The sequence below is a fragment of the Lepidochelys kempii genome, chromosome 13, assembly GCF_965140265.1.
Source record: "Lepidochelys kempii isolate rLepKem1 chromosome 13, rLepKem1.hap2, whole genome shotgun sequence".
Classification (NCBI taxonomy): Eukaryota; Metazoa; Chordata; order Testudines; family Cheloniidae; genus Lepidochelys; species Lepidochelys kempii.
The window spans coordinates 6,997,225-7,009,167 of NC_133268.1; the positions used below are offsets into that span (position 1 = coordinate 6,997,225).

An 11,943-nucleotide genomic window follows, 5' to 3' on the forward strand; every position below is an offset into this window, starting at 1 on the left:
CAAATATTCATCATAGAAAAAGAAGACTATTCCATTCAGCAAGTATATTTTAACCTACTGTGTCAGTGCGTACTTTAAAACTGAGAACAAAACTCCAGTGGCAGTTTTGAATTATCTAACATGCTACAAGTGAGAGTTTAATTTGCAAGTAAGAGTAACATATCTTGTGGTCTAAACAAATTTTAAAAAATGTGTTGTAAAAGATGTACGTAAGGAGTAGAAAGGCAAGCATGTGGGGAAATGAGCATTTAGCATATCCTGTATTTCTATGGCCACAGTTTAACAAAATCAGCAGCTGGGCTTCAAACATGTAGTGGGATAAACACCTTTATATATATATATAAAATTAATTAATCATTAAAATATACCTACTAAATTCATTTTGTTATGTTTACAGCACTTTTAAAATGCCTTACCACATGAAAACCAGCTGTTAGGGATTAGTTTGAGAATGGGGGGTCAACATTTTCAAAACTTGGTTCCTCAAATTAGACACTTAAAGCAATATTTGGACATCTACATAGAAGTTGTCTGATCTTTAGAAGTGCTGGTCACTCCCAAATCCCTTTGAATTCAACAGTTGCTGTAAGTGCGTAGCACCTTTCAAAATCAGACCACTTCTGGATACAAGAGTAACTTTTTGGCCTGAGTTCATGAAAATTTATGTAAATGAGATGCTAGCATAGTTTTGATTACAAACTTAAAAAATTTCTATTTTGCTGAAATTTGGAATATACGATAATTGAAAGGCAAGGGTTATGTACAATTTGATATGAACTATTGTTAAGTTACAATATCAAAGTAGATAATCATGGATTAGGACTATTATCAAGCTGTAGACAGCTCTGATTTATTGAGGTAAATATTTAAAATACATTTTATGAAGTTTTTGAATGCTATTAGTTTTTTGACTAGAGCTGGTTGAAATATTTGTATCAAATATTTCATTACAGTTTTTGACCCCTTTTTAGTTAATCACTAGTTTGCAAACAGATCTTAATTTCTGCTTCACCAGGTAGTTATACTGGATATTTTCCATCCTAGGAGGGTTTTTTTTTTTTTTAAACGAGTAGATTATTCAGTGTTTTTAATTTGTGTTGTGACTGGTCACTTAAGTCACAAGGCATTGTCTCTGGTCCTGATTAGATAACTGAAACTTTAAAGACAAAAAAAGAGCAAACTCCTAATAAGGATTTTTGGACAAATAAAAGTTGGTGAAAGTTTCAGGATTTGTCAACATTTACATGACTACATAATGGTCATCCGAATACTTGCAAATAAGAAATTGACCCCTCAATTCATAGTGAACCAAACTCAACATTTATATCCACAAACATTCACAAATCAGGGGTATTTTCCTATTTCACTAGCTCTACTTTTGAACGATGCAGTTATAGGAGATAATAAAATAGAGGGAATCCTTAACCAAGCAAATCCCTGAGTTTATCTAATAAATTTTGTAATTAATTTTAAATGGGGCTAAAATGGTCTCTTGCTACATTCCTGATACCCAGACTCATCAGAACTGCTGCTGCTTAAAGTCAGCTGTTGAGTGCAAGATAGGTTGTTTTTGGACTGACCAAAGATTTCTAAGATCTTTCCCCAAGAGAATGCTGTACGTTTAGTTTCTAACCTACCTGATCCCATCCCACCTCAATACCCATGTGATCTTTTTTTCAACTAGAAAATTCAGATTATCTGCAAGTCCCAGTGTCTTCCAGTGCAGCGTGCCTCTCCTTTCCTATGACTGATTTAAGTTTATTTTAAGTTTATCTCATTTAAAATAAATTTATGGAAGAGGGGGAAGAAAACATAGTGTTTGTGAAACCCTAAATTTATGTCTGAGTAATATTCCTATGACACTGAATTCACATAAATGGAGCGCAGTATTTATTACAAAATCAAAATAAAGGAATGTTTATAATAATATAATGGGTCAAACAAAATCCCCGGTTTAAAAAAAAAAAATCTAAACTGTGGGACTTTAACTCTCCACATTTTACAAGCAATTGGGTTGATGTAGCTCATGCAAACTGGTATTGTGCCGAGCCATGTTCTCACAAAACAAGAGGGGTTACATACCATACAAGCAGCAATACTTGAGAAAACTGGGTGAGTTCACGAATCAAGGCATGTAGGTTTGTCTGAATTCGATAAAACTTTCATTTAAATTCTATTAGAAGAGAACACTGTGTTTTTCAATACACTTAACCCTATGCTAAGAACCACTTCCAGTAGCTAACCAGTTCTTTTAAACAATCACTGTAGAGTAGCCTCAAGATTTTCATTACAATTTTTTTCTATAAAAACCACTTTTAGTGTGCAACCAATTTTTGCAGGTTGCTTGGGTATTTACTTAAAACAGATTCACTGTACATTTACCAGTTGCCGTCAGAAGTATTCAGAGTTTTTAGATTAGTGCTGTTTCTCCCACAATTGACAGCAGACTCATAAGATTTTAAATTCTCTTGCTTTAATTTGTTAATTTTAGCAGTGATGTCCTTTGAGGAATGCCTGCCTCCATATAGTTACGATAAGCACAAGAGCCTCAGTTGTTGCTGAAGGATGAATGTTTGACAAAATGGGTTGTTAGTCTGAAGCCTAGGAATATCACACAGGATAATTTTGAAAATACTGAAAGCAAAATATAAATTTTTCCATGTGTGGGTGTGATGTGGACAACAGTATTAGTTAACTGAAATATGCGACATCCACCTCAGTAGAAGACTTAAAGGAGACTCATCAGCCCAAGAAAAAGAGGCAAGAGTTTGAAGAAAACTGTTCCCCTGCTACATTTGAAGAACAAAATTAGAAATTTAAAACAGTAGTACCATCATAAAAAACTGTTTTAAATATACTAGATTACATTAGTCCTCACAATGTGCTATTATACACGCTCACAAGTGTTCTAGAAAGACTTCAAATATAATCACAGAGCTTTCTAGATTTTTACGCCATTATGTTACTTAAGGAAGTACTTTTCAGTTTTACAGTACACACACAAAAATCCGAATGCTTGTATAGATTACATTTATAACCAGAGGCATGTTAATAAGTCTTTTTCATTGCCCTCTATCCTGTGTTCATTTGATTAACCTCCCCAAGTATCAATTGAAGTTGTGTGCATAGGGAGGGGAGAATAGAATTAAATAAGATAGTGTGAAGCAGAAGAAAAAGAAGTCTTTATATCATAAAATCTTCCTGTCAATCTAGCATGTGCTTTCCTAATGACCTGATCCTGAAGCCTTTACTAATAGGATTACTCACCTAAATGAGACTACTCACCTATGTAAGAGCTGGAGCACCGTGCCCTAAATGGTTAATGTTCAATTACGGAAGGGTTGTACATCACATTGTCCTCTGTTCTGCCAGACCCATACTCCTGTTTGTCCATTTATCTCACAAGCATCTTAAAGCTTTCTTCCATGTCACCCCATCTTGGAATGCCCTCTCCAAACTGATCCATATTGCCACTTATCCTCTCCTCAAGATCTGTTTTTACTATGAAGACTACAGGAAATTGCCCACAGGTAATGCTACAAAGAAGCCCATTGGAGTTTACTAATATTTACATATATTTATTAAAATTACTTGGAATCAAATTGTGCAATAGCTAATTTATGTACACGCATGATTTTCTGATACTCTTTGTCCTGCCTCTCCTATCCCCTTTTTAGTGTGTTCTGCATTCACTTGTGTCTCTTAAATTAAATTGTAAACCCTTTGGGACAATGACTTTGTCTTGCGATGTGTTTGTACAACACCAGCATAATGGAATCCCAGTCCCAATAGGTACTGTCATAATACAGCTAAAATGATAATAATCCAGACATTCATGACTGAAACATATATGTACAATGTATAGGCTCCAGATTATCCATACCTACCCTCTGTCTGAAAGTCTTCATCTAATAAACTGTGAACTTATGTTCCTAATTGTGTTCTAATTATTTAAACATATCTGGAGTTGGCTCAGTGATCCAGATAATTGGTGTCTTATTGTAAAATGTCCAAAGGGCTGTTCCACAGTACAGATCATATTTCTGGTAGAATTTTCACATCAGTTTTTAAAGTATTTTCTTTTATACCTCCATGAATACCAAACTTCATCTCTACTTTACCCTTAACTTGCTTGGTAGGGCTTGGTATAATATGCTAGTGAGCCTCCAGCTTCCTTGCTTTTATTATGCTTCTCTTTTTAAAAAATAGCTTCATCCTTAAAATGAGCTGAAATTACCAAAGAATTTTCAACGAGGAAATGATTTAGTACTGTTACTATTTACTTATTAAACACATCTCAACTAAGGTTTTGAAGCTAATCTAATACCAGTACGCTGTTAACAAGAATAAACAGCTTTAAGCGTATGATTATCATTTAGAGTAAAAAAAAAAATGTGGACGTATCTTAATATTTATATAGTCCCTCTTTCTCTTTGATAATTTACTATGCTAGTTATATGAGTCTTTTTATTAAGCATTTTCCTTTGAAGCTAAACACAATTTTGACCTCTTTTGAAAAATGTGCTGTTATAGACAAAGTTACCATATTCTCAATGTACTATAGAAAACAGTTGGAAATATTCAAATGGCATGAGACTAATGTTTTAATAATAATTCTTTGCATTTTTTTATTGTTACTTAGATGTACTGAATGCATGTATTGTTGTAGCAGGCTTTCCCCATTTTATCTCCATTAGTTACAGTATATTTACTGATAAATAATTTGATTTTTTTATCAAAAGCATGTTAGCTTTGAGAAGTGAACAAGTGAAAAAAGAATGTTTAATGAAGTATGTTTCCAATGCAGAGATCTGATCTGATTTTTTTATATTAATAAGGAAGTCACTATTTTAGTACCGCCACCTAGTGCTAGTTTGTTCAGTTAAAAATATTTCACAAGAAAAGCATCAGAGAACATATTTTTAACTGAAATATCCTATAATGTTCTTCCTTTTTTAAAAAAAAGGCTAGTGAAAAATCTGACATAATTACATATAGTGCAATTCAAACAAAAGGTGCACACTATCTGTATTGATCTTATGTATTTTCTCTGTTGTGTGCTTTCATTGCTGTTGCAGATCAATCGGTTACTGCTTTAAGGATAAATAACTGACTTATAACAAAGTCTTTTTTGTCTTCCAGGTCTTGAATCATCACGTCCAAATTTAATTCTTGGATTAGTGATTTGTCAAAAAGGTAAACGTCCTGCAACTGTTCTGGAGTCGGACAAGATGGAAGAAAAGCGAAGCAGAATTCAAATACAGGAAGAAACTGAAGTATCAGTGTACCCTAAAGGCCCTAATGCTTCCCAGCAAGAAAAGAAACCTTCAAAATACACACATTATTCTGGAGAAACAGCTGTAAGTACAACGCCACCTGTATCTCCTCCACCACCACCACCGCCGCCACCACCATCTCTTCCCATTCAAGAACCATCTACAATAACACCATCAGTGTTAAAAATACTGTCATCGATTAAAACAGGAACCACAGCAACCATGACACTGCCAGTTCCAACTTCAGCAACAGCAACAGTCACTGGCATAACAAATTCATCTTCCACAACTTCATGTTCTTCAAAAACAGCCACACCTCTTGAGCACATCCTGCAGACTCTTTTTGGAAAAAAGAAAGCTTTTGAGTCTGTTACTAAGGACTCTGAAACTGTTCAGTCTTCAAACCAGGAAGCTCAAGTTACAATAGATGGAGTGTCAGCTGCTCCTTTATTAGATCCAATTGTACAGCAGTTTGGGCAGATGTCCAAAGATAAAGTTATAGAAGAGGAGGAAGATGATAGACCATATGATCCTGAAGAAGAGTATGAGCCAGAGAGAGCTTTTGAAATACAGACTGGTGAAAGTGAAAAACTGTATGATCTTGAAAAGCCTTGTGAAACATCTGAACTAGAGGATGAGGCCTATGATCCAGAAGATGAAACTATCTTAGAAGAAGCAAAAGTTACAGTTGATGATTTACCTAATAAAATGTATGCAGATGTGAAAAGCAATGCTGTGGAATCATCCGCCCCATATGTGCCTGATCTGTCTGCTCCGTCATCCTTGGTAGAACAGCAAAAAATGTTGGAAGAATTAAACAAACAAATAGAAGAACAGAAAAGACAACTGGAAGAACAAGAAGAAGCCCTCAGACAACAAAGAGCAGCTGTTGGCGTTTCAATGGCTCACTTTTCAGTGTCTGATGCTTTAATGTCACCGCCACCAAAGTCATCCATAACAAAGACTGACTTATTCCAGCAGGAACAACAAATTACAGAAAAATCTGATTTACCTTCATCCTCAAATCACCAAGCACAAGTGCTAAACCAGGGCTCTGATCTGAGGCAAAGTAGAGATCCTCGACAGGCTAGAAGAATGGTAACAGAGAATAATGATAGTGCTGATTCTCGGATAAAGCCACAAATAGTACACAATGAGACACCTACAAAAGAAGTTTTTCCAGCCAATTATCCAGGTTCATTACAGACTTCACTTGACAAGGAAGATAAAACATTAATTTCTGCTACCTCGGCTGGGTATAGTGAGGAGAAGTGGGTTCCAGGTGAAAAAGTGGCTACCCTATCTGAACAAGATGCACCTAATGTCAAGTTTGAAAACACTGCTAAACTTCATCCGGAAAGTGTGAATCAAACAGCTTCTGGAGAAACTTCCACATCCAAGCCTTTACGTAAAGTACTGCTTCCAACACCTCCCAGTACATCTTTTCAGCCCAATTTCCCAACACCAAATGATGGTCAGTCTTTGCAAGATTTGCATAAAGTACCTTGGTCAAATGAGTCACAGGATGCTAATTCTCCATCAGTAGGAAGAGATTCTTTTTCAAATCCAATCTTCACACCCCAGGAAAAGATAGCTGGTCACTTTGAACCAGAAAGAAATCTCTCTTCAGTACAGTATGAAGATCAAAGAAATTCTCAGTCCCGTCAGTTTGCAGAACAAACTGAATCTCCAGCTGTTCAAAGTGAGGGAGAAAAAGGACCTCTCCCTCAACACTTAGAAGAAAACCGAGGCGGGCCTCCATTTCCTTTGTCTGGGCAAAAAGGAGGGCTTCCACCCCTGATGTTTGGTGCATCTGGGGGACCTCATGGACCCAATTTTCTTGGGCAGAGAGGACCAGCACCACAGTTTTCAGAAGAGCATGGTTCGTCTCCAAATAATGATGGAGAGAGAGGACCTCCACCTGGCAGATTTGGAGGACAAAAAGGACCTATTCCTTCATTATTTTCTACACAACATGGACCACCTCCTCTTTTTGGTGATAATAGGGGCCCTTCACCTTCCTATCTTGGTGGTCCAAGAGGAATGTCGCCATCTCAGTTTGAAGATCGTAGGGAACCTCACATGGAACAAAGAGACTTCCCAGATTCCCAATATAATGAAATGATTAGGCCTCCTGGACAATTTGAAGGACCAGAACCACCCCAGTTTATGGGAAATAGGGGGCCTTCACCTTTTCATTTTGGAGGTCAAAGAAGACCACCACCATCTCAGTTTAAAGGACAGAGAGGAGGCCCTCCACCACCTCAGTTTGGAGGGCCAAGATGTCCACCACCTTGTCATTTTGGAGGATCAAGAGGCCCTCATCCAAATCAATTTGAAGGGCAAAGAGGTCCAGCTCCAAGTCACATACCAGGGCCCAGGGGACTTTTGCCACCGCCTTTTGAAGAACGGAGAGGGAGTCCACCACCCAGATTTGCAAACCAGAGAGGGCCAGCACCACCTCATTTTGGAGGACCAAGAGGAACTACACCTGCATTATTTCCAGAACAAAATGAACCTCCCCCTTCTAGGTTTCATTTTCAAGGGCAACCTCCACAAGGTATGAAACCAAGCCCTAGACCACTCCTGGAACTTCCAAGTCATCCACCGCCACACAGGAAGGAGATGTGGGATGAAGCAGGGCCATCTACCTCTCTTCCTAATCTTTCAGGGCAAGGACCTGAGTCAGAAGCGCAATGGCCGGTGTCCGATTTCCGAGAGGGCAAAAATATTGAATTTAGAGGTCAGACTTTTGAAGGGAGGCAGAGGGAGAGGTATGAAGGAGGAAATAAAGAAAAGGTACTAGATCAGCCAGAAGGTCAGCAGTCAGAGAATCGACAAGGCAGAGGGTTTGAAGAAAGACGAAGGGATCGGGAATATGGCAGACCTTGGGAAAGAGATCATGGCAGAAACTGGAATAGAGACAGGGAAAGGGACTGGGAGAGACACAGAGACAAAGACTGGGATAAAAACAGAGAGAGAAACCAAAACAAAGATAGGGAGAAAGATTTGGAGCGGGCAAAAGAATGGGAAAGAAACAGAGACCGAGAGAGAGCCAGAACCAGAGAGAGAGATTCCCACAGAAGACGTGATAGGGACAGATCAAGAAGCAGGGACAGGGATCGTGACAGAGATAAAGACCGAGATCGAAGCAGGGAGAAAGAAAGAGACCGAGAGAGGGACAGAGACCGGGACAGAGACAGAGGAAAAGATCGTAAAGCCCGAAGTAAAAGTAAGGAAAGTGGTAAAGATTTGAAGCCCGAACCACAGCAGGAAACTCAAAATCCAGCAGAAACAGAAGTTGCTTCATCTTCCACTAATCAGACATAGAAACAATTCATAATTAATTGTACTCAATAAATGATTGATTTTTCAAAAAAAAAAGCAAGAACTCACTCGAGATCTCCTGTGTATATACTGTATATTCTCATCTTTACAAGAATGCCCTTGTAAAACAAGCCTTACAAAATGTGTTGACAAAACAGTTTTTTAACAACTGTGAATGAGAATATTCAAACAGATAAGAAGCAAGAACATACTGGACTTTACCTTGCAGAATTTTGTGCATAATGTTTTTCTTACAAAAATTCACAGCGTTAAGAGTTATGAGATTTTCTTTTTTTTCTACTTACACCTTTATCTTAAAATTTCCATTTACAATGAATACAGGAATGGAAAAAGTCTACAAAGAGCATATTGCTTTTTAAGATTACAAAGTTATGTTTTCCAGTAACTTGAATTGTAATTTTATAAGAGAATCTAATCAAGACCTTAGGAGCCATATCTTTACATCTCATTTATGTAGTATTTCGGTGTAAAAAGTTGTTTCTACAGCACATGCTTTACAAGAGAAGTCTGATATTGTTGTCTTGTGATCTTACAATGGATGGGTTGTGTGTATTTAAGAAATGGCTGCAAAAGAACAGTGTTATTCCTTATTTGTAACTGACAGAGTATTTGAATATGAAATGACAAGTTTAAAAGTGCACTATCTTCCTTTTTATATAAAGGTATTTTGAGTTATGGAATCTAGCTGCTGAGAGTTCAACCAAGAAACACAGGCTTCTACATAAATAACTTTTTTTTCATGAGGCTGCAAGGTTTTAAATGTTGCATTTTTACAAAAATATAATTAAAGAAAATATAACACCTCTGTATCCAGTGGAACTCTGAAGTTTTAAAAATAACATACATTGGCAAATGATTAAAATTTATAAATGAATAAACTGGTAAACCAAAGGGATGGAAAATAAGCTGGTTAAATATACTACTAAAGCTATTTTTTTGGTTATGCTGATTCTTGCAAAGCATTTTGTTTGCAGAATGTTTCTATTTAGAGGTTTAAGGATTTTCTCCACTTTTTCTGTAATTTATTGACAAGAAGTATTTTGCTCCCAAACTAAAATGTCAGTGCTTTTTGGCAATCCATAATAATGCTGATGGTGTATTTAAATGTTGGCCACTGAAAATAAACATTTGCATAAAGCTTGAAATGGAAAAGGTGATATTAGTTTAATGCAGTAGCTTGAGGGAAAGTGTTTCACTGTGCAATACAGCATACTGCTACTTTTCATGTATTCTTCAAGTACATAATTCTGAAGTGTGAAACAGAGAAAACCCTGCTAATTTATTTGAACCTGTAAATTTACAGTTGGGTAAATATTTTGATATTTTTATCAAATAGTTTTGCAAATGTAAAATTAGATTCCTACTAACATTTGCATCTTGAAGTCTACATTATAAGTAGCACTATTCCATATACATCACTACAGATATTACACTTTATATTGGTGCATCTTTGAATTCCTTAAATATCAAGGACTCGGCTGATTTAAATGATGGGCAGTATTCGAAACCGGTAGTCAAAATGATAAAACGCAGAAAGAGGTGGTATTAAATGCAAACATCTATGATGTAAGATTTTTTTTTCTTTTTCTTTTTACTGGGATGTTTCTAATTTAAAGACATACATAAAAGTATGCAAAAATCAAGTGTGTTTGTTTAGGTTTACTTGATAGAAATTTCTGTAAATTGTATTTTATATTGCAAAATATATCACTGTACATTAAAATGTGGGACTTCACAGGTTTTTGTTACTGTAAGTAGAATAAACATCTACAGAGATTTGTTGTCTTTTTCTTAAAACCATGTACATATTTTAGTTATCATTACTACTTTTTAACAAGACAAACAGTATTACAATTTGAGAGGCTTCAGAGAAGAAGAGTGGCATAAGAAACAGTTACTGAGCACTGGTGGATGTTTTGCCAATATGATTGCTCAGTTTCTCTACCATTCTGAACAAGGATGGTGCTTTCAAAACAAAACAATTTATTTAACAACTGACATTAACTGTAACGGTTCTGAAAGGCAAGTGCTATCTTTGTTGGGCTTGTTTGATTTTTTAAATTAGCCATTCAAAAACATTTTCTAGTATGTTCCAGATTTTTTATTTGAATTATGAGGTTGTCTTTTGCAGAGCGTACATCAGCAGAACAAATGAGAAATTTCTTTGATGAACAGCTCAGCTGCTCTCAGCCTTTGCATAGGTGGAAGGGGGAAAATTCATCCCATTGGTGAAGAACAAGGCCTTCTGTGATTTGGAAGCAGGTGCAGTGACTCTACAAGGGACTTGTTTGCTTCCCATGTGCTAGGATGGTGGTCTCTATAGCAATGTCAAATAGGCTGCTGCAAATGTTCATGCTGGGATTTGGTCAAGCTAGGGTCTAGTAGGTCTGTACTTCCAAGAGCTAGGAAACAGCAGCAGTGGCATTGACAAAATTGGTGCTGGTTCCATTTCATAAGCATGGCCTTGTTCACTCTGATGGTGAGCCAGACTTGAATTCTGCTGCAAGATATGTTGCCTAGATTTCAAAATCTGGGCCTGAAAGAATGACAATATTTAGCCTGATTCAGATAAACTCTAGAAACAATACTGAATTTTTATCATATAACTGTAGGACTGGAAGCGACCTCAATAGGTATGTTACTGAGGCAGAAAAGTATTATCTAGACCAGAGGTTCTCAAACTCTGGTCCATGGACCACCAGTAGTCCGCAAGCTCCATTCAGATCATCCATGGATGGTTCCTGCTAAGGTGCATTCCAGGCCGGCTGCACCCAAGAGACTGAAGGGCCACCTACCTAATTAGTGGAACCTCACAGGTGTGGCTCCACTAATTAGGTGCTGGACCCTGAGGAAGGCGCCCATGGAAGGTGAGGTGATGGCCTTGGAGGGAATGGGGGTAGGTGGGAGGCTGCAGTGGGGCGAGAATTGGGGGTGGGAGGAATTTGGGATGTGCAGGGCTGTGGGGCAGGGGCCAGAGAAAGGTGACCTTCCCCAGTTCCAGGCCTCCGGCTGCTGAGGAGAGATGGTCCTCCTTCCCAGCTTCAGCTCTGTGGCGGTGGAGAGGACCCCCCCACACACACACACACTGCGGGGGCTATGGCGGGGGGGGGGAGAGAGAGACCCCCCCCTTCCCAGCCCCAGGGCTGCAGGGGGGAAGGGCACATCCATCTCATTCCAAAGGTGAAACTACTGATATTAAAATGAGTTGTGTGCTTTTATTTGTATAACAAAAAAAGTTTGTTTGCGAGGTAGTGTTTTTATCTAAAGGGCGGGAGGGGAGGTGGACCCTGGCGGTGCGTGGGTGGCGCTGAGGGGTCAG

The 11,943-nt window shown here is 37.8% G+C and overlaps 1 protein-coding gene across 5 annotated transcripts in view; it reads left to right on the top strand.

Moving 5' to 3' along the window:
- DIDO1 (death inducer-obliterator 1) overlaps positions 1-10,517 on the top strand; it is an 88,403-nt gene extending 77,886 nt beyond the window's left edge. For all 5 annotated transcript variants that reach the window (XM_073309101.1, XM_073309100.1, XM_073309103.1 and 2 more), the window contains one exon: positions 5,143-10,517. In XM_073309101.1, the coding sequence (XP_073165202.1) occupies positions 5,143-8,606 (3,464 nt within the window). In that variant the 3' untranslated portion in view covers positions 8,607-10,517. The remainder of the gene's footprint in view (positions 1-5,142) is intronic.
- The last annotated feature ends 1,426 nt before the right edge of the window (positions 10,518-11,943 follow it).